Consider the following 23,701-nt stretch of genomic DNA (forward strand, 5'->3'; position numbering starts at 1 on the left):
GTGTGTGGGGGGGGGGGGGGGGGGGGTGTCACACACACCTTGTTCCTGCAGTCATGTTGACAAGTAAGTATGTGATGCAGAATTGAGACCTGCTTCAAAGTAATACAGTGTGTGTACATAAATACATTTGAAAAGGAAGTTTATGTCTTTGGCATAAAAAATGTGCTGATTATCTGTGATGAGTCTGCTAACATCAATAAATAAATTTAAAAAAAAATCCAACTGCACTTGTGTGCCAGAATGAACGGTTACTACCTATACCTCTCATCACTCTCACATCTCTTTGATTTCAGTGATACAGCCTCTGAATTTCTTAGGATACATCTGCTCTAATGAAGAAGTAGATAGGCCATAATGAAAAGAAATAATACTCAGATATATGCCGCAATTCTGTTCCATACAACCTCTTAAGAGCAGTCCAATATCAAGAGTTAAAGCCACAGCTTTACTGGGATATTTCTGCCAGTAAATGTAATTTGTATACAACAGGTGACTAAATCAACCAGCACAAAAATGGCAACACCAAATGTTAAGTATACATCATTAAATACCATACGTAGTCTTACCTGCTTTGAGCCAATTACACAAAACCAAATATTTCACTATTGACATTATGCACAACAGAAAATGCTAAAAAGAACTGAGACATCACTATGGCACACAAGCTAACCTTTGAATGCCAATGTTGTGCCTTCACATGGATCAAGTTTTAATTTTTGAGAGGCAAGGTCTCAATTATGTCTCTAAAGCAGGAGACACCAGTTACATAAAAGCATATGACAGACCAGAATCACAAAAAATTCACAATTAATATGGAGACAGTCAATGAACATCTCCATAAGGAATAAGACAATAAACCAGACTGGTCTGTAACTTAGGCAGCCAGCCATAAAAGTGAACATGATGCATGGTAATACAAACTATGGAAAAATTTATTGTACAAGCTGAACTGGACACTGTAATGTGTCAACTGACAGGCATCTATTTGGTACCATATGCACCAAATCACTATCTCCTCCATGATGCACAAATAATACCATAGGAAGTTCCACGTGGTGTCCTTTCAGCTCGTCGTACACCAGGGATACGCTATGACTTGTGACACATCTGATGCATGCCAAAAAAATCTTACAACACCTCTGACAAGCATGTTAAAAAATCTTAGGACACCACAATGATATGTAATTAGAAAAACCAAGGTCACTTTCACGATGAACGATGAGACAAAAGCAAGACCCCCCCCCCCCCCCCCTCCGCGACAAACGATGAGACGAAACCCGGACACCTCCGCGCCGCACGATGAGACGAAACCCGGACACCTCCGCGCCGAACGATGAGTCGAAACCCGGACTCCTCCGCGCCGAACGATGAGACGAAACCCGGACACCTCCACGATGAACGATGAGACGAAACCCGGACACCTCCACGATGAACGATGAGACGAAACCCGGACACCTCCGCGATGAACGATGCGACGAAACCCGCACACCTCCGCGATGAAACCCGGACACCTCCGCGACGAAACCCGCACACCTCCGCGACGAAACCCGGACACCTCCGCGACGAACGATGAAACAAAACCCGGACACCTCCACAACGAACGATGAGACGGAACCGCGATACCTCTGCCAGTAAAACCGTGACACCTCTGTGATGAATTCTGCTGGACACTCCATGATGAATCCCGGATCGGACATTTCCACGACGAATCATGGACATCTCCATGACTCCTGGATACCTCCACGACGAATCCCAGACATCTCCGTGACGAATCCTGGATGTCTCCGCAACAAATCCCGGACACCTCCGCATCGAGTCCCGCGACGAATCCCGGACATCTCCGCATCGAGTCCTGGAGAACACCTCCACGACAAATCCCAGACACCTCCACAATGAGCAATGCAATGAATCCCGGCTGCCTCCACAATAAACAATGCAACGAATCCCAGACACCCCCATGATGAATCCGGGACACGTCTGCGACAAAACCCGGACAGCTCTGGGACAAATGCTGGACATCTCCAAAATGAACAGGACCCCTCTGTGATGAATGGTGCAATGAATCCTGGACACTTCCACGACAAACAACAGATACCTCTGTGACAAATCCTGACACCTCTGTTATGAATGTGGCAGTGAAATCCAGCCACCTCGGCGACATATAGTGCGATCCTGGATGTATCTTGGACACCTCCATGACAAATTTGACAAATCCTGGATACCTCCAGGCAAAAAGAAAGCTGGGCACTTCTGCGTTGAACGATATGGAGATAGGCCAGCTAATCACGGTACAACCAAAATATTAACAAGGTAAACATTCTAGAGCGCATGCGCATGCACATAGCTTACAAAACATACTTGTCTGTGGTCTCGCTTGTGGTCCTGGTAAACTGAAACTTGAACACAGTAAATAGGTATGACCATATAAGGAACCCGTTAAGAGATGGACCAATCAAACGGATTGGTCTGGCTGAGTGGTCAGTCAGACTCAACTGTCTGTATCTGGTGAATTTTTGATAAATGGTTTGACATCCCCTGTTTAACAGTTCTATATGATTATCCAAAGAACCAATTACAGGGGTTTTTGTTTCCTGGAACTAAATTTGTATTAACTGGTCACTATCCTCGTCCCACAGTTGCTGAATTACTGCACATGCAAACCTATGACCTCTTGGATAAATGCACAAAAGAAATTATCTAAAAAAAAAAAAAAAAAAAAAAAAAAACAACAAGAGTACGTTTGACAACCAATGCAAATTTCACCACAGGAAACTGAAGTACCTGTAACTGTAGGAAACACCACAACACTACACAAACACTTAAACAATGACTAACAATTTACTAACAAATATAACACTGCGACATGGGATGGTACGAGCAGTTGTTGCATCAATCAGACTGTGGTGATAACAGCCCCAGCCTAGCACACAGATTAAGAGACAACACACAGCATCTGATAAAGAGATCCACAGCAGCCAAAACTGAAAAGCATATTAAACTGCAGCAAGGGGCCTAAACTTCAGTACACTCTTTTGTATAAAAAACGCCTGCAGAGCAGAGAGACTGAGGCATGTGGTTGCGAGTGGCTACAGCTGCTACAACCAAACACTGAATTAGCAGTGGTCCAACTGACCAATGATTGGAGACTAGTGGAGAATCAGCTGCATTCCACTTTGCACAATGTCAGCACCCAAGTTGATAGGCAAAGTTGCGAAGGACATCATAACGTGCTGAAACACTGTGTACAAGGCGCAAAATGCCCATGGTCTGCCAGACATTACAACTAAGGTCTGAACTGTACCACGCAGTACACAATAGAGTAAATCTCCTACAATCAAGTTCTTCAGTGCATTGCACAACAAGAAATTCACATCCTAAATCCACAGTGAACTGCAAACTGCACCATACTTCCAGGGGAGTGGAATGCAATACTGGCCTCACACTCAAACTCCTTAACACATAATGATGTCCAAAGTTCCACAACTAAGGTAACAACAAATTTAATGTTTTCAATCTCTTATGGCCTCAAACAAGTATGCTTTAAAAATACTCTATGCTTTTAAAACACTATATGGTGTCAGACCCAGCATTCTGGATCACATCAATCAAGTTGAATCTTAACACTCAGAAGCATTTTATGTTTTGGAAAGATCAAGTAGTGCAACTATGGAAAATGCAGTCAACAAGATCTACAGTTCAATATTGGTCCCCATATCTGAAAGGAAGTTGTTAATCATTGCAATGTTGTCAGTATTCTTGAGCAGCAATCACCATCAGAAATGGACCCATGAGTAGAATAGTCCCCAGCAAACTGCCACCACAAGTAGAACTGTAACCAGAATGACAACTACCACAAGATCATTGCTTGGACAACAGTACTGGTGTGTAGCGAAGTCACCTGTAAGATAGCCCTCACAAATGAAGCAGTCGATAGCCCCCACGAGTGGAGCATCAACCAGGAAGATGGATTCCATGGGCAGAACAGTTGATAGCGTCACAGCTCCCACGAGCAGAGCAGTTGCTAGCACCACGGCTCCCATGAGCGGAGCGGCCGACAGCACCACGGCTCCCACGATCGCAGCGGTCGACAGCACTACGGCTCCCACGAGCGGAACAGCCAACAGCACCACGGCTCCCACGAGCGGAGCGGCCGACAGCACCACGGCTCCCACGAGCGGAGCTGCCGACAGCACCACGGCTCCCACGAGCGGAGCGGCCGACAGCACCACGGCTCCCACGAGCGGAGCGGCTGACAGCACCACGGCTCCCACGAGCGGAGCTGCCGACAGCACCACGGCTCCCACGAGCGGAGCGGCCGACAGCACCACGGCTCCCACGAGCGGAGCGGCTGACAGCACCACGGCTCCCACGAGCGGAGCGGCCGACAGCAACACTGCTCCCACGATCGGAGCAGTCGACAGCACTACGGCTCCCACGAGCGGAGCGGCCGACAGTAACACAGCTCCCACGAGCGGAGCCGTCGACAGCACCACGGCTCCCACAAGTGGAGCGGTTGACAGCACCATAGCCCCCATGAGCGGAGTGGTCGACAGCACCATGGCTCCCCCGAGTAGAGCAGTCAGTAGTACCATGGATGCCGGGAGTGGAGCAGTGATTCATGAGTCCTCTCCTAGCAGGATTGCCACCCATCACAGCTGTATCACATGAGTGGAGCTGCTGGCAAGAAGCCCAGCTTTAGGAACACTCCTTCCCATAAGGGGGATGCCCCAGCAACAATAGCAGATCAGGTGAAGAACTGCCATTGTGCTAACAGCATCCAACCAGCAATGCAGCAACTTAGATAACCACCACTGTCAGGAGACTGGTCGCTAAGGGCAATGGTTCTCCACAAGTAGGCGTCACCGTGTTGACCTGGACATAGAAACTTCCATACATCTTACAAGTTATATTTACCACAATATGTTTCAAGCTTATATATCCTGTTATCAAGAGTTTAACATTGCTATCCCATAGACACCATCAAACTAACACACTACAAGCAAACATGCCATATTAAACAAATAAAGCTCTTCTTTGAATATCTCATTTTCTCACATAACCATCTCACAAAGCTCTGCTTGTAACTGACCTTCATGATAAGGTTATGCAAAAAAAAAGAAACATTCACGGAAGAGATTTAAATGTTTGACAAGGCTTGTTTGTTGCTGGATTTTTAGCTTTGATAGTTCCTAATGACATAGCTTTAACCATTTGATTATCTGATAACGCAGTCCCAAAACATGTTGTGGTAAATATATCATTCATTTTTGGCAACTTGGGCAACTGCTCCATATATCTGAATCCCATGAGTTTGGATTCCATCTGGGGCCCTCAAGCATGACATTAGGCAGCCCAACACTGCATGGCTTTAATTAATCCCAGTGATAGAAGAATCTTTAATTTCTTTAATTTCAATGCTCTTTATAATAATCTACATCGTTACAATAAAATTTCTAACTACTGCCCACAACTGAAAAAATTATTTTTTAAGGAAAATTTAAAAAACTGTTGGACTAATTGACTGGTGCCATTAAAATCAACAAACTACGCAATGAAGCCAAGACCTAGAAAAATCACACAATACTAAAAGATAATGTCACTAATGGGTCTCTAATTAAATGTGAATAGAGATTAACCATTAAACTGATAACTGCCCGAAATAAAGTGACTTACCAGGTCATTAACCTGCTTGCAGGGCAGATACAATATCTGACGGCAACATTCCAAGAGCAAGCTGATCAGTTGATATGGCGACCGAGTTGTCCAGCCATCATTCTCTGAGCAGAGCAGTTGTTGGCCTGACAAGCACCTACCGAACCCAAAATACCGCGGACTGAGCCGATGCCAGCAAGACAGCCTCCTGTGGAGATAAGCAGACACGACGACAATGGCCCCCAAGGAGCTGACCAGACATGCACAGTAGACCACACGAAGTTGAGCAGACAGAAGCATGACAGCTCCCCGCGAGTGGAGCTGTTGACAGGCCATGTGACGGGAGTAGATGCAAGTTCGGCAGTGTCTGCGAGCAGATCAGTCAGCAGCGCGGCGGTGTCTACGAGAGGATCAGTCGGCAGCGCGGCGGTGTCTACGAGAGGATCAGTCAGCAGCGCGGCGGTGCCCGCGAGCTGATCAGTCGGCAGCGCGGCGGTGCCCGCGAGCTGATCAGTCGGAAGCGCGGCGGTGTCCGCGAGCTGATCAGTCAGCAGCGCGGCGGTGTCCGCGAGCTGATCAGTTGGCAGCGCGACGGTGTCCGCGAGCTGATCAGTCGGCACCGAGGCGGTGAACGCAAGTGGATCAGTTGAATGTGCGGCAGAGGCCGCGACCAGAGCAGTCGGCAGCACAGCGGCAGCCGCAAGCGGAGCAGTCGGCAGCGCGGCATCCTCCAAAAGAGGAGAAGCCGGCAGCGCGACGGTATCCGCAGGCAGAGCAGCTAGCAGCATGGTGGCGCCCGCAGGCGGAGCAGTCGCCAGCACGGCAGCACCCGCGAGCGGAGCAGTCGCCAGCACGGCAGCACCCGCGAGCGGAGCAGTCGCCAGCACGGCAGCACCCGCGAGCGGAGCAGTCGCCAGCACGGCAGCACCCGCGAGCGGAGCAGTCGCCAGCATAGCAGCACCCGCAAGCGGAGCAGTCGCCAGCACTGCAGCACCCGCGAGCGGAGCAGTCGCCAGCACAGCAGCACCCGCGAGCGGAGCAGTCGCCAGTACTGCAGCACCCGCGAGGTGCGGAGCAGTCGCCAGCACAGCAGCACCCGCGAGCGGAGCAGTTGCCAGTTCGTCAGTGCCCGTGAGCGAAGCAGGCAATATTGACTGCTCCACTCAATATTGACTCACTCAGTATTGAGTAGTCAATAACGACTGACTCAATATTGACTCATTCAATATTGAGTAGTCAATATCGACTGAATCAATATTGGGTAGTCAATATTGAATGGCTTAACTGATCCCCAATGATATAAGAACGGACAAATTTTTCATTTTAATATACTCAATCACAGTAGTCCAATACATTACAATAAAATTTCAAACGAATGCTTACGAGAGATGTTTTGGCTGCCAAAAAGAGAGGAATTCTATTTCTTAAGGTACATTTTAAAAACTCTGAATAACTTGTACTGTTAAAATCAACAAACCACGCAGTCCTACAATACATATAGAAAAAAATTTCAACAATACTGGGACCTATTATTAAATAAGAATGAGGGTTACTGATTGAAAAGATTATTGTCTAAAATAAAAGTGGGTTACAAATTACACTCTACAAGGTAAGAAAGGCAGGACATTAACCTGCTTGCAGGGCAGCTACAATACCAGATGGCTCCCAAGGGTGAGCAGATCAGTTGATATGGCCAACAAGTTGGGCAGCTGTCCAGCCTCTCAACACAGTTGATGTTCGCCTGACGAGCACCTACCAAACTCAAGAACCACGAGTGGAGTCGACGACAGCATGAGTGCACCCGTGGAGAGCAGTTGCCTGGATGACAGTGTTGGTGTGTAGGGAAGTAACCTGCAAGACAGCACAACCCTCCCCCCTTTACACCCAAGTAGGACAGCTGAACCGTTAACAGGGCCAAGACAGCATACAGCTGCCAAGAAGCGGAGCAGATGCCAATATGACACCCTGCATTGGGTACAGCAGCCAACAGCCCATATGTTGTGAGTAAATATTACCACTCTTTTTAAATAACTGGAGTGTAACATTCACATTATTGCTCCATATGTCTGCAACCTATGAGTTGGGTTTCCAACTTGGGCTCTCAAGAGCAACTTCATGCATTCCAACGTCACATAACTTAATTGAATGACAGAAGAACAGGTACAATTTTAAAATTAAGTTCCAATAAAAATATAAACTGCCCTCCCAAAAAACAAAAAAACTACTTTTAAAGAAAAATTCGTGCATGTCTATCAGGTATGGAACAACACTGGGTCACTTACTCAATGTGAATAGGTGTCAACCATTAACAAGACTGCTACCTAAAATAAATGTGGCAGCACGACAGCGCCTGTGAGTGGAGCAGTCGCCAACATGGCAGCGCCCGCGAGCCGAGCAGTCGCCAGCACGGCAGTGCGAGCAAGCCGAGCAGCCGCCAGACAGCCAGCGCCCGCGAGCGGAGTAGTCGTCGCCAGCATGGCAGGCCCCGCGAGCTGAGCAGCCGCCAGCACGGCAGGGCCCGCGAGCCGAGCAGTTGCCAGCACGGCAGGGACCGCGAGCCGAGCAGTCGCCAGCACGGCAGGGCCCGCGAGCCGAGCAGTCGCCAGCACGGCAGGGCCCGCGAGCCGAGCAGTCGCCAGCACGGCAGGGCCCGCGAGCCGAGCAGTCGCCAGCACGGCAGGGCCCGCGAGCCGAGCAGTCGCCAGCACGGCAGGGCCCGGGAGTGGAGCAGTTGCCTGCACGGCAGGGCCCATGAGTGGAGCAGTCGTCGGCATGTCAGGCCCCACGAGCGGAGCAGTCGCCAGCACGGCAGGGTGCGTAAACGAAGCAGTGGCCAGAACGGCAGCACCCACAAACGGAGCAGTGTCCAGGATGGCAGCGCATCACAATCTGCGCAGTCGCCAGCACGGCAGTGTCCTGAGGGCTCTTGCAGCAAAATTGCTGCCCCGTAGTCATCAAGATCCTCAAGCAGAGACACTATCTTCGACATCGAACATCATAAGAAGAGTAGTCTCCAGAATGGGCCAACCTATCATGAATGGTGCCGCAGCGACAGTGTGTCAGGTAACAGCAGCGAACTGGCTATGCAGCTGCTTAGTCAGCATCCACTAGAAGCACACTGCTCGGTGAAGCCTACCATTCTCCATGAGTAGCTGTCACCTTGTCGACCTAAACAGAGGAACCTACATACATCTGCATCCCACAACCTGGGCTTCATGCTGTGCCCCTCATGAATGACTGCCTGTTCCCCAACATCGCATTGCTCAACTGAACCCCTCCGCCCAATGATAGAAGAATACGCATGATTTTAACTTAATGCCCTTAATGGCATAATATTCCAACATATTAAATAAAATTACAAACAGTTCTTTCAAATAAGAACTATTTTTTACGGAAATTCAAAAAATTTGGATTGATTGAGGGGTCCTTAATGGTAACAAACCATTACTGAAGCCACTATTTAGAACAACATTACCATATTCACATCTCATTAAAAGATTAAGCATAACAAATGGTCTCTCACCAAATGCCAATAGGTGTATACCATTAAAGAAGTCATTGCCCACAATCAAGGTGTGTTAGCTATCATGCTCTACAAGCTAACAACTTACAGCAAAAAAGAACACAATAACTAGCATAGTTGTATTCAGGGCAGCTAAAATACCAAATGGCTCCATCCCACAACTGAGTGGATCAGTTGATGACGGCCAAAGCGCAGGGCAGCTGCCACCTTCTGAGTGGTACAAATGTTGGCCTCACAAGCCCGCACCAAACCCGCAAACTGCGAGCCGAGCAGTCGCCAACACGGCAGCACCCCCGAGGCGAGCAGCAGCCAGCACGGCAGCGCTCGCGAGCCGAGCAGTCGCCTACACGGCAGCACCCGCGAGCCGAGCAGTCGCCAGCACGGCAGCGCCCACAAGACGAGCAGTCGCCAGCACGGCTGCGCCCGCGAGCCGAGCAGTCGCCTACACGGCAGCACCCACGAGCCGAGCGGTTGCCAGCACGGCAGTGCCCACAAGACGAGCAGTCGCCAGCACGGCTGCGCCCGCGAGCCGAGCAGTCGCCAGCACGGCAGTGCCCACGAGCAGAGCAGCCGCCAGCACAGCAGGGTTCGCGAGCGGAGCAGTCGCCAGCACGGCAGAGCCCAAGAACCAAGCAGTCACCAGCACGGCAGAGCCCGTGAACCGAGCAGTCACCGTCACCCAAGAGATGAGCAATCAGCACAGCAGTGCCCGTGAGACACACAGTGGCCAGCACAGCGGCCCAAAAGCCATAGTTCTTAGCATGGCACTGCTCACAAGCCGGGCAGTCACCAGTGCCAGTGACTGGAGCAGCTGCCAACACAGCACTGCCCGTGAGTGGAGCATACACCAGCACAACAGCCTCCACGAGCGGAACAGTCACTGAGGTGAGCGGTCTTGTAGCAAGCTTGTCACACCATCGTTGCCAGGACCCGAGCAGTGAGGCTATCTTGGATCTCGAACACCACAAGAAGGGCAGCCTCCGGAATGGACCATCCCATCAGGCGGGATGCCACCGCGATGACAGTGCATCCGGTGAAGCACTGGCACTATGTTAACAGCATCCCACTAGCTATGCAGCTAACCTCTACCAGCAGCAGACCGATCACTGAGGCTCATTCACCTGAAGTAGCTGTCACCACGTTGATCTGGACATAGGAACCTACATACATCTGCATCCCATGACCTAGGCTTCGTGCTGGGCCCTTCAAACATGACTGAAGGTATATCTTAACTTTTCATTGCCTAACTGATCCCCAATAACAAAATGGATACACTTTTAATTTTATACACTTAATGACATACTCCAAGATATTTCAATACATTTTGAAAGAGTAGTCTAAAACAAAAAAATATTTTTAAGGAAAATCCAAAAAACCAGACTGTTTCAAGGATAAGTTAAAAAAGACCTTAATGAAGTCACAATTCATAAAAATTCTGAAATAAGGTACAACACTTGGACTCTCACAAATTCGAAATAGGATCTACCAAGAAGGAAGTCACTGCTTAAAACAGAGGGTACATTATTACCTGCCACATGCTACGAACAACTCACCACCAAAAAGTACATGGATCAATCACAGTTATATGCAGGACAGCTAAAATACCAGATGGCACCCTCACAAGAGTGAGCAGATTAGCTGATGGTGGTGAATCAGCTGCGCAGCCACAATCTTCTGAGTTTTGCAGATGTTGGCCTTACGAGCTCCTACCAAACCCACAAACAGCACATGCGTGGGTCAAGCGGTCGCCAGCATGGCAGCTGTTACAAGGGGAGCAGTCACTGGCCATGTGCTGCTGCAGCAGAATTTCCACACAGGTTGTTGTGACCCCAAGCAGAACTGCTGCATTGGAATTCAAACTTAACAGGAAGGGCAGCCTCTGGAATGGCCCGCCACAAGCAGAGATGCCACAGTGATGACAGTGCATCACGTGAAGAACTGCCACTTTGCTAACAGCACCTAGTTAGCTATGTAGCTATTTAGCCAAACTCCGCAACAGGCAGACTGGTCACTGAGGGTGATCACTCAACACGAGTAGCTGTGTTGGCCTGGACATAAGAACCTCCATATATCTCTATCCCAGGAGCTGGGCTTCCAGATGGGCCCTTCAAGCATGACTGCAGGCAGACCATTGCATGGCTCAATAGAACCCAAATGACAAGAGGATGGGATACTTTTTAGTTTTAATGCACTCAATGAAACAGCAATCCACAAAATCACAACAAAAATTTGAAATGGCTGTCTAGGAAACTAAGAAAATTCAGATTGATCAGAGGATAAGTGCCATTAAAATGAACTATAAGGAAATGTAGCACACTTAAAAAATATCTACACAATCCATGCAATGTAGCCATGATTTAGAAAAACCCTACTATATATACACCTTACTAAGAAATGAGGTACAACACTGGATCCCTTATAAAATGTTTAGATGTTCACCATTAACAAGATAATTGCCTAAAATAATGGGGTTACCTGCCAAGCTCCAAAAGCTGAGAACTCACCACAGAAAGTACTCTGGTACTATGATCGTGTACACAAATACAATTCTAGATGACACCATTCCACGAGTGAGCCGATCCGATGATGGTGGCCACTGAGCTGCTACCAAACCCACCACACCTTGCATCCAAGATCGATGATCGGGCCCTGAAGTGAGCTGCCACACACCACTGCACCACACCACATTAGCTAAGATGTCACCCACACGGCCTTGTACAGCATGTCACCACAAATAGGTGTGCCACCACACGACCTGGACACAGGAACTTCCAAACATGTGTGTCCTACAAGTAGGACACTGATACAAGCTCTACATGTAGGATTACAGGCAGCCCAAAACCGCACTGCAAATAATGATACTGCTTCTAGACACTACCTCATTAACAGGTCATCATAGTGAATGAGTTACAACAATAAATGGATGAATCAATTTTCATTTGTATTCACTAACGATATGGTGAATGAATACCTTGTACTGTATGTAAAATACCTGCAATACCACAAAATATATTCCTACAGAAGTCAGTAAAAATGATGAGGCCGAAGAAAAGAGATGTAAAAATAAATCTCATCGGCAAGTAGAATAGTTAAAGATATCGGAATAGTCTACACAATGTTGTCAATTTCTTTTTGCTCAGCTGCAAAAGATAAATGTTGGCTTTTCCTTATAGTTTAGGTACAATTTCGGTTCTCTCAAAACTTGTGAATAACTGCTAACACTAATATCATTGGTAATAATCCTTAAATTTAAACATACAAGGTGATTAATAACCTAAATTTATAATAAACAGAATTTCATTAACTCCTGAGCAGATACTAGGGAAACAGCCATGTAAATGCACTATCAGTCTCACAGCATCTCTTGGGTATGCCAATCAGCTTATGGCATCCCACAACCTTAGCAGCAAAATGTACCCCCTGAGCAGGGCAGATGTTATTCTAATGAGCTCCTGACAAATCCACTGTGCCTCACATTAAGAGCAGCTACAATGATCCGATTCCCTGAAAGCTACCATGCAGCAGACAGAACCATACAACCAGAATTTAGCTGTCACCAAATTGACACAAGCATAAGAATTTCATCCAGTATGCAGTCACCTGTCTCCCACAAGCAGGATTACAGGTAACCCAATATTGCATTGCAAACAATACTGGTTGCAGAACAGCCTCAATAGTGTAACTGCTACTGGCTTAACTGAACACCAAATAATAAAAGAACCCACATATTTTTAATTGTAATGCTCTCAGTGGCATAATAATCTGAGAAATTATGACAATACTTAATAATATTGAAAATGGCTGTGTCTAAAATCAGAATGTTCTAAAGGAAAATAGGAAAAACTATCAACTGAAGGGTATTTGCTATCAAAATACACTGTACTGGGATATAATGTAGTTAACTAGTATCTAAGCTATCCAAGCACTGTAGCCACAATTTTTTAAAAGTTCTACAATAGGGCTTGCATACACGTTACTAAGAGATGTACAACACAAGTCCCTCACAACATGAGAATAAAGTGTTTACCTGATGGGATCATTGCATAAAATGAAGACGTGTAACAGACTGATGCTCTATACCAAGGACATGCACTGCATTCCATTAAATGTTGCTTTCTGATTTCAGCATGCTACAAAACTGGCCCCTATGAGCTGAGAACAGAATAAAAATAAAATAACTAAGTCTCGAATAGTCGTATCTAATTCCAGAGCAATAAATAGGCAGTCAGTTATACAGCTACAATACCGGATTAGCACAATCCCACATTGAGCAGATCAGTTGCTTGTGCCCAATGAGTAGCCACTGCCACCCTCTGAGCACAGCAGATGTTGGCCCGACGAACTTCTACTAAACCCAACAGGCCTCAGGTTCAGAGCAGCAACCAAGATGGTAACAGCATTTAACAGCAAACAGTACCACACGATCAGGGTTGGAGCCTGGCTGCCTGTTCTCAGATGTAGAGCAGGTGCTAGACGGAAAGCTGCAGTATCCCTCTCTGCGGCCCATGAACAGAGTTGTCGCCTTGCTATTTACTGCCACTGGAATGCAGCCTCTGGAATGGCTGCATCCCTAGATGAGACATGCTACCAAAATGACAGTTCTGCAGCACAACTGCCAATGCATTGATTGCACTCCACTTGCTTGGACCACCTTGTCCCACACGTAGAGGTCACTGGGCTTCTCAATCACCGCGAGCAGATCTGCTACTATATGACCTAGACAAAGGAATTTTTAAACATCTTTGTCCTACGAGCAGGGCATCCAAATGAGCCCTGCACGTAGGACTACAAACAGCCCAAGCTGCAACGCAAATAATGATACTACTTTCGTGACAGTACATCTGTTATAGTGACAATACATCGGTTATAGTCTTAATGTATCAAAACCACAGCAATAGCACCTGACTGAAGAATTAGTGGTACAAAAAAAAAAAAAAAAAAAACCTTACTTGAATGTAGTAAAATATATGTAAACAGCTCACGCTATATTGTAGCTTTTCTCTTAAATTTCCTACAAAAATACTATGCTAGCTTTCCTAAGAGTTTAAATCCAACATTGGGTCAATCATGGAATGTGAGTAGCCACTAACATTAATATTATAATAACCTGTATTCGGAACACAGACAGCATTTCATAAAACACAGAGTAGCAACTAGGCAGATAACCATGCCAATACACTACCAGTCTAACGACATCCCACGAAGAAGCTTGTGACACCCGACGAGCTGAACTGCTATCACCACCCTCTGAACAGTGCAGGTGTTGAGCCAACAAGCTTCTGTCAAATCCACTATGCCTCGCGTGAAGAGCAGCTATGAGGTAAATCTCACTCCCTGAGGCAAGCTGCAAACAGCGGGCAGCACCTTACAACTAGGACTACTGCCAGGCTGCCATTACCATGCATTGTACAAATGAAGGATGGACAGTACACTGTCAATAAAGCCGAAATCGACCCAACTGCTCCCCTAGCAAAAACAAACCTACCCTTGTTGTGATCCATAAGCTGAGAAGCCCTCTTGCAGTTTAAACAACACAAGATGGGCAGAAACTGGAATAGTGGTCCCCAAAAGAAGAGACGTCACTGTGATGACACTGCCACAGGAGCACACTTGTCATTGAGCTAGTGGCACCTAACTATTAAGATAGCTGATTAGCCAACCTTCATCACGAACAGGTGGGTCGCTGAGGTTAATAATTCATCATGCAGTGAAGTATCTATTGGCTTAACTAAATCCCAGTGTTAGAAGTCTAAATACATTATCAATTTTAATGCACTCAAAGACATAGATATCTAAGGAATTATTATTATATTAAAAATTGATCTTTTTTAAAACTGAAACATTTTATAGCTTTATAGATAATAGTAAAAAAGATAAACTAAGGGTTAAGTGCTATTACAATATATATTCCTACATGTACCGCTGCACATGGTCGTTGCAAGGCTGCCTGTGCCAGAACGGAGTGCAGATGCCGGCTGGTCAGCAGTCACCATTCTCATTCTGACCCACGCGCAGAAAGTTCAAACACCACGAGAAGAGCAGCCTCTGGAGCGTCTGTGCCCAAAGAGACATGCCACCAAGACGTTGATGAGCAAGACATGAGCCATCATAGGGTTAACGATACGCCGTTAGCAAAGAGGCCGCCTAGATGATCTTGCACCGTGAGTAGATCGGCAGCTGGAGGCCAATTTTTCATGACGAGTAGATCTGCCACTGTCAACCTGGACATATGAACTTCCATCCATCCGTGTTCCACCAGCAGGGCAGAACTGCAGGTAGCCGAACATTGCATTGCAAATAAAGATACCGCTTGTGCGACAGAGCCACGGTATTTAAACAGTCAAAATGTTTAGCTGAGCGCCAATGATATAAAAATGAATATGGTTCTAATTTAATTGCCTCAATGTCATACTTTCTCAGGACATAAAATGAATGTTTTATGGCTCTGTTGTGAAAATGGAAAACTCTTAGAGAAAAGCAATAAGAATAACGGATTGAAGAGAAAGTGGTACAGAACTACATTATACTGAATGTAAAGTTCTAGATATCTAAAAACTCATTGGAATGTATTGCTTTTTCAAAGGTTATGAAATATGTCAGTACAGAGAGACTAGTTACACCATACGTTATCTCACTGAATCCATTGACTAGTTAAATGCGTAAAATGAAATTAGATTATCTGCCAAAAGTACTGATATCTTACAGTCAGTTTTCAAACAGCTTTTAAACAAATACAGCTTCCTATTAGCAGCTTACTTGCTCCCCAAAAACCAAGCACTCATCACAAAAAGAAGTGCCTACCCTCTGGTGCGCTGTACGCTGAGCAGCCTCCAGCACCATATTAGTAAAGAGGCCACCAACCCAATCCTGCAGCATGAGCACAGCTGCCGTTGGGTTGCTCTTCCTCTCAGTGTCCCAGGAACAAGATACGCCTGTGCCCTGTGAGCAGGACTGCAGGTAGCCCAACATTGCATTGTAAATAAAGATATTAGGTACAGTAGTGCCTCGCCACTGAAGTAGTAGTCAGCTTAAATGTACCCAATAATAGAAAAATGGGTAAATTTTAATTTTAAGTGTATTCAAGAACATAGTGATCAGTGACTTTCTAATAACATTCAACTACCTCAAAAAAAAATTAAAAATTTTATCTTTCAACATGAGCTTTAAAAATGATAGGTTGAAGAATAGGTACAAAAAAAATATTGTACTGGAACGTAGAATAGTTATAGTCTGACAGTGTTCTAACATCATGCAGTTCAATTGCTTACACCCTGAGAGCAGACCGACATGGCAGAAGTTTGTCCGGAAAACCGAAGGTTCCAGATGTACAGAACAGCCACCAGGATGGTGAGATGTGCTGTCTATGGGCTGACAGCACTGAACGATCCAGGTTGCTGCCACCCACAAGAATAACAGCTATCGGTCCCCCCCAGCAAATCTTGCACCACGCGTAGAACAGCAGCTGGGGTTAACGAATCGCCATCACGCTGCCATGTCGGCAGTACTACCTGGACATAAAGAGCCTCCATCCATCTGTGACCCATATGCAGGGCAGCTGCCTTTGCCCTGGGATTTCATTATAAAGCTACTGCTTGCACAACAGCACATTACTAGTTGAACAGTCATTGGTTAACTGTACCCCAATGATAAAGAGCCCCTTTAATAACACTTAAAATGGATGTGTCCACAACTTGCCAGGAACATATTTTAAAGGCAAATAGTAAAAACTGTAAGAGTAGAGAATAAGTGATATAAAAATATACTATTCTGTACTGCAGAACAGTAATAGATATTTAAACTATCCCTGCAGTGATGTCAAGTTTCTTTAAATCAAGTACGGCCCACTTTACATTTACTTAGTAAAGAGTATTAAGTATGAGAATAGTTTTCAACTTTTGTGGTCCTGTCCTCATCAGTTGCGCGTAATACTACGGTATATTGATAATTTTCACTTATGGACCGTCTGACAGCAACTGAATAAAACACAATTTTAGTGCCATACACGTTTCGCCTTTATTTTCTGCAAGGCATCATCAGTGGCCTGGAATATGTGCATATGTTAGCTATTTTATTTACATTTGCCTTGCAGAAAATAAAGGCGAAACGCGTATGGCTCTAAAATTGTGTTTTATTCAGTTGCTGTCAGACGGTCCATAAGTGAAAATTATCAATATACCGTAGTATGAGAATAGTTCTCTCACAAAAAATGTGACTCTGACAAGTTATTTGCCCAGAATGATGGCTGGGTTCATTACCAAATGAACTGATGCTCTGTACTCAGTATACTACATTCCATAAAATGTAAATTACTCTGGTACTCTGGCATAATCCGAGTCCCATGATCTGAATAGTTGCTAATCTGACAACACCCATATTGGCTCTTGTATGTCCCGTTAAGAAGGCTCTCAGGCTATCTACAGCCTGGACATATACTGAGGCCAGAGCACCTGCACACTGAATGCACCCTTACGGAAAAGTTATCATGGGTGCGAAGGCATCCCGCAAATAGGCTGTCAGGATATTTTAAAGGCCCTGGTTGCATAGGAGTTGGCAGTGTCACCAAGTTCTCTTTGAAGAGCAGCTGCTTGATGGATTTAACCCCAAGTGTGGCACAGGGTTTCCGTTGTCCTTGCTGTACCCCAAATCAGAATGACAGACAGTTCAGGTGGGTCCCTCGAACTGGTCTGCTGTCCACTGACAGCGCCTCATAGGTAGCTGCAGGCACTACTGCATCCCCAGAAGAGATGTACTGGCGTATCCATTCTGACCATTCGACATCCAATAGGCAGACTGCACTCCATAAGCAGCCACGGGCTAATAGCAGCACTCGATATGCCACCAGTCCACTGCACCAAACAAACAGTTGTTGACGCACAAGATTCATATTAACTGACAACAGTTAACTCCACTATTAATAAACCAAAAAATGTTAACATGGAAATCTAAAAACAATATGACAGCTGATGTACGACAAGTGAACCATATGTGTAGTTCATTGTATGGAGCAACATTGTTCCATTAAGAAAAGTACATCAACCAATCAAAAAGTGTAGGAGATGTAATGAATGATATGCATGCTGCACTTAACAAGAGGCAATTTCCAGTACCTACTAGCAGCCTGCCAATACACACATCACCATAAGTGGAAAGACATTACATAGAGGACAAACCCATAAATGCACTTAAATGCAATATCATGCTTGCCTTCCAACTCTATACTACCAAGTAGTGACAAACTGCATCAGCTAACATACAGAACCTTTTTGTAACTGCATGCTAAGAATTAATATTGAAGCCAACCAATGGTCTGCTGCAACCAATATATCTTTGCTTCTCTAACATTGTGCCATAAACCCAGAGTTTTGCTAACTTCACTAATAGATCTACAATATCTCACGTACAAATTCTATACACACCACATAGTCCTGTAAAGGAACAGCACACAACCCGATAAAGTATGACAACAGCAATTACTACGGTGCGCAGACAACTGACTACTCTTTCAATAGAAGACAAAACAATCCAGCATTATATCTGCCTGTGCTTTAGTATATGTAATTGGCGATTACTAACATGCACAAAAAAGAGAAAGCTTCCATCACATGTGTTGGTATCAAGCCTAAGCCTCAGCTATGCTGCTTCTATCTGCCTCTCCCTTGAGGTAGATAAATAGGTATTATTATTATCTGGTAGAAAACAGAGAGCTTTCACAACTTGTACTGATATTATGCCCAAATATCAGCTGTGCCAAGAAGCACAGCTACCAGTACTTTATGAGAACACTGCTAATGACAATGCTGTAAGAAAGCAGTTTTCACCCAATGTCTACAAGTGATAACCTTAAAACCAAGATACTGCAAATGAAATTCTCAAAAAATGCTTTTTTTTATTTGAGCAAAAGTAAATTTGCAAGTGATACGCAGCAGTCATATAAATGGAAATCAATTTTTAAAGGCAACCATCATAATATGGTCTAACATTGGTTCAAAGTTGATGTGTTCTACATCTCTATTCAAACTGAACTACTGCTTTGAACTATACATCTATTACATGCAAAAAGAATTAAACTCTGTTTTATACATGCAGTGACAAAATAAGACCCATCTCAGTTGGGGACATGTAGTCTACTGGTTGCTGGACTACCAGTTTTGATCAAATCCTAAACATAGCTGTCACAACAGTCACCCACTCATTAATATCAACAGGAAGGTACCTTAGTGAAATAGTTCTAAACTTCACAGTTTTCATCCACAGAAACTAACCTATTAGATTCAAAATATAAATCAAGATTCAGACTAAAATCTTAACAAGCTGGCTGATAGTCTTCTCGACAAGAGTTAATATTCCAATGGAAGAGAACAAAATACAATCATTGTGAACATTATTTAATAAGTAAATCATAGCAGCATAATGGCCTAGCCCATATACAATTTTAATTTCAATAAAGTCCCTTCATTTTCCACCATCTTCATGGTACAATATGGCACCATAAATGTGATTAAATCATAACGGTTGCCTTTTCACACCCTCAACATAAAATTGTGAGACCACACAATTTAAGATCTGTAACATATCTGTCAATCTGATGTAAGCAAAATTTATGTATTGCTCAAGCTGCACATGAGAACATCCAATAGAACAAATATATTAAAACTGGCACTACAAATGGATAGCTTTTACTAAAAACTAGCTTGAACAAGTGTACGATACTTATTTCGCATATGTACCTTTTAACTCAGATGTCAAGTAAATGAGAATAAAAGCTGATGTTCTAGCTCGAAAGTCTTGAGAAGCCTGGGTACCGCCATCAGAAAATTTGAAGAATTATCATGGTAACAGGGCTGACACGATGTAGTTAGAAGGGAAACCTGGTGACGAAGTGACAAGACAATATTATAATAAACATTGCAAATTAGGCCTCAATGTGGAGGATCAGGATAGGAAAGTAAATGAACAGCATTGAAATCAAAGTAAACAGATTCATCAAATTTTTCTTGTTTATTTCCCGAATACAGTTGTCTTACATATGATCTAGTACTATGTTTTAATCAATTTTCTTTTACAAAACAAGTGAGTTTCATCACAAGTTAAGGTTAATTTACATTACTCTAATTAATACAGACCTGACTTGAGAAAACCATCTGAACCTTCAACCAACACCATCCTTCTGCCATCTCAGTATTCCACACTGTAAAATACAACACAGAATATTGTATCTCTTTGTTATATGCTAAGTCTTTCTAAATAAGACACTTCCAGTTATTTTTTTTAGTAGAACAGAAATGCCTTAACACAGTGATACTGGAATGTTCTGTATACTGTAGGGAGGGGTAGATATCTTTAGTATAAAAAAGCCTACATTCTCAAGTTTTCAAGAACATCCAGAATTTCAGAATGCACTAATGTGAGATCATTATTTCTGTCTGTCTGGCTCACAGTAATTTGGATAATATGACCGGAAGAGGGAAAAAAAGCATAGATCTATCCAAAGTAAGAAAATGTGAGCTAGCCTATTTCACAATACCCCCAAAACTCATTCCACGTGGACACATGGAATACGACCAAGTAGCACTTGTAACACTGTTGAAAATTTAGGCTGAGTGCAGCAGACTGCAAAGACTCAAAGTTGACAAACAAAATCAGGTTTAATGATGGACAGAGGCAACTTTACATCCCCAAAAATTTTAGACTATGTATCAAGCATAACTACTAAACTATATTACATATCAGTGAACAAATAATCCATGGAAAAAAACATGAAAGTAAAATCAACTATAGCTTGTAAGTAAAAAAAATTATTAAACCCAATAAGATTGAAAAGTATATGAAAAACACACAGGACTATGGAAATAATTATCATTGCGGTATCACAATTCTAACAGTTTGAAGGAAACCACATATATTTATTGCAACAACCCCGAGCAGTAAGCTTGATGGCAGTGAACAGGGTGGGGGAGGGGTGGGGGAGGTGAGAGAGAAAGATGTACTTGAACAGTTATAGTTGTTGGAAATGTCTATAAAGTGGGAAGAAAATATAATACAATCAAAAACTTTTAGAGGACCAGTATAAATGACAAACTCCAAAAATGACAGAACTTTTCAATGAGAGACGACAACAAAATTGTTGAATTGAGAACAAACAAGACAAACACTAAGGCTATGAAGATTGAGTGCAGCAAAATAATAAACCTTAGAAAAATTGGGAAGAAAATACTGGTAAAAATCAGAAAGAAGAGCATGCAACATCGTCAAAGCAAGAGTACACAAGATGGCCGGAAAAAAAGTAAGATGGCGGATGCATGGGGTACTAGCTGCCATTTGGTGCAGATTGTAGAAGGTGAAGTATCTCTTTAACAGCACAAATTTACTAAACTGAAGGTTTTCCTGGCATTCAAACAGAACACACTCACACTAAAAAGTAAAGCATGAGGCAGATTTCTGTTCACTGGCAGAATTCTGAGAAAATACGTCTACAAAGGAGACTCCTTACAAAACAATTTAGTATCCCACCTTAAAATATTCATCAAGTGAGTTTGGGTGTGTGGTGCATGTGTTCGTAACAGGGTGGAGGCACAAGAACCAGCACTAACAATGGATACTGAACAAAGGATAGCATAAATTGTCACACGTATGGTTGATTCATGGAGGAGTACAATGAAATTGTTGAAAAACCTGAATTCGTAGATGCTTGAAAATATTCACAAACTATCCATAAAACCCGTTTCACAACGTGCATCAAGTGAGGAATCTAGGTATATACTATAGCTCCTATATATCATTCCCATAGGAATCAAGAGCACAAGAATTAAGACTAATTGCAACGTCCACAGGGGTATTTCAGTAATCATTCTTCCCAAAGCCCCTATACGAATGGGATAGGAAGCAGCCCTAGTAAATCGTATATTGGGAAGTACACAATGCCATATACTTCACGGTTTGCATAGCGTGCATGGAGATAGACAAAACATTGATATTGCTACTGACCATTCGTAAGAGCTTAATACAAAGCACAAAAACAGGTTTTGCATCAGCATCTGTCTGTAGATCTTCCGCTTGCAACAGTTTATATCGGGGAGCAGGCTTGCTTCTTCCACTCCCCACGCATCATCTCCAATTTACTACAGACAAAACGAATGTGAATGAAGGTACAGTACGGTTTATGCATGCTATTTTTACGGCAGCATCAGTGTATGAATGTATTTTTTATATTTTATATCCACCCACTACGCCCTCTTTCGGAGGAAGTTAGTCTCCAGTGTTACTGCGCTCACATTTGTATAAAAAGCGCGCGCGCACGCACACGCACACACACACACACACACACACAAAGAAATGAAAAAATCGTATGGAATTGTTGGCCGGGAGGCCCCCATTCGAGGGAGTTCCGTATACACTCCAATCCTTTAAGGGCTTGTCGTAATTTTTGTCTTTACATCCGCCGACTTCACATCTGTGAGTGCGGCTGCAGACGATAAAACATAGCGAGGAAGTCGCGATGTATTCCCAATACGAGTATTAAAGATCGAAAAGAATAAATTACAATGTACAGAATTTCTCTTGACAAAATTGCGCGATACCCAAAAAATGTTGATGACCTTTTAAGGCAATTGATACTTTTTATAGTAAAAATCTGCACTCTGAAATTTATAACGCACTGTTATCTGACTTTCTTATGCACTTCAGAATTTATCCTTCCGTGTAAACTCTCACTAAAACAAAGGAAGGCAAGAAGCAATGTTAAATGAAGAATTCGCCTAGGAACGGATTTAAACTTCTCGTTGGCGATGGTCGGACTACGGTTAGATTTGGGTGATAGAATCGTAGAATCCACTTACCTTCATCGCCGCACAATTCGCGCCCGCACATCCGCAGTCCTCCATCTTCTCGCAACTCCCGTTGCCTACGCCCTTGTTCGAGTCTTTTATCTCGCGCTACTGTAGTTCGCTACTGTACTCCTCCGCGTGCCGCATACAAAGTAGTTCCCTATTTTAACGTACAATCACTAGCTTTCAGCAAACAGTGACACTTTCTTTGGGTTTTCCAACCGACACCACCAAAATGTTGCTCAATAATTTGTAACAATAGCACTTTATTGAACCGAAAAATGGATTTCCGCTTTTCGCTAGAAGATTCGCTGGCGCAGGCACACTGGGTGCGTGGGCCAAGCGGTTGCGCTATTGACGTCATACTGTAGCACACAGAGTGAGAGAGAGAGAGAGAGAGAATCTGTCTGTGGACAGCAGCTTCTCATAATTCATTTTTATGTGATTCCAGTTTTTGTTATAATTTGTAGAAAAAAATATTGCAAAATTTGGCGATTATAGTATTTTATTATTTAAACACGAGATTTTCTTTCCGTCCGCAACTTTTATAAGATTATTCTATTGCTGCTGCAGTCTCCCGTTACGAACCACACCTCCATACGATTTCTATGTGCATTTACAGTGTGAAGAACCGTTGTTACAGTCAGACATAGTAATCTTCTTGATTGTACTGCCCTTCTTCATTGAAACAATTCAACTCAAA

At 44.1% G+C, this 23,701-nt stretch overlaps 1 protein-coding gene and 2 long non-coding RNA genes across 5 annotated transcripts; all 3 read right to left on the reverse strand.

Annotated features, from left to right (window-relative positions):
• On the reverse strand, positions 1-8,160 carry LOC124802861 (collagen alpha-1(XXV) chain-like). 2 transcript variants are annotated; one of them, XR_007017159.1, is made up of 3 exons: positions 5,674-8,160; positions 1,456-4,674; positions 1-1,387 (listed from the first exon to the last, which is right to left on the reverse strand). XR_007017159.1 is itself a non-coding variant. In XM_047263896.1 (2 exons), exons 1-2 carry the CDS (start codon positions 5,986-5,988, stop codon positions 3,952-3,954), a joined length of 1,038 nt encoding a protein of 345 aa, XP_047119852.1. In that variant the 5' UTR covers positions 5,989-8,160; the 3' UTR covers positions 1-3,951. The 2 variants fall into 2 exon arrangements, 1 of the variants encoding a protein (XP_047119852.1); XM_047263896.1 differs by having other exon boundaries at positions 1-4,674.
• Positions 8,161-14,964: 6,804 nt separating this feature from the next.
• LOC124802725 lies at positions 14,965-17,163 on the reverse strand. Its single transcript, XR_007017146.1, has 2 exons — positions 16,444-17,163; positions 14,965-16,114 (listed from the first exon to the last, which is right to left on the reverse strand). It is a non-coding gene; the product is annotated as an uncharacterized LOC124802725 (long non-coding RNA).
• A 79-nt stretch (positions 17,164-17,242) lies between these two features.
• LOC124802726 lies at positions 17,243-23,304 on the reverse strand. 2 transcript variants are annotated; one of them, XR_007017148.1, is made up of 4 exons: positions 23,011-23,304; positions 20,299-20,363; positions 19,903-20,043; positions 17,243-18,021 (listed from the first exon to the last, which is right to left on the reverse strand). It is a non-coding gene; the product is annotated as an uncharacterized LOC124802726 (long non-coding RNA). The 2 variants fall into 2 exon arrangements; XR_007017147.1 differs by lacking the exons at positions 17,243-18,021; positions 19,903-20,043 and having other exon boundaries at positions 20,158-20,363.
• Positions 23,305-23,701: the final 397 nt, after the last annotated feature.

This window comes from Schistocerca piceifrons, chromosome 6 (assembly GCF_021461385.2).
Source record: "Schistocerca piceifrons isolate TAMUIC-IGC-003096 chromosome 6, iqSchPice1.1, whole genome shotgun sequence".
Taxonomy (NCBI): Eukaryota; Metazoa; Arthropoda; class Insecta; order Orthoptera; family Acrididae; genus Schistocerca; species Schistocerca piceifrons.

Excerpts from the sequence above, each read along its gene's own strand:
- LOC124802861 (XM_047263896.1), bottom strand. The coding sequence starts at position 5,988 with ATGGCCTGTCAACAGCTCCACTCGCGGGGAGCTGTCATGCTTCTGTCT. Across the intron at positions 4,675-5,673 it reads GCAAGCAGGTTAATGACCTG|CTCCACTCATGTGATACAGC; the intron begins GTAAGTCACTTT and ends TCTTGCCAGCAG.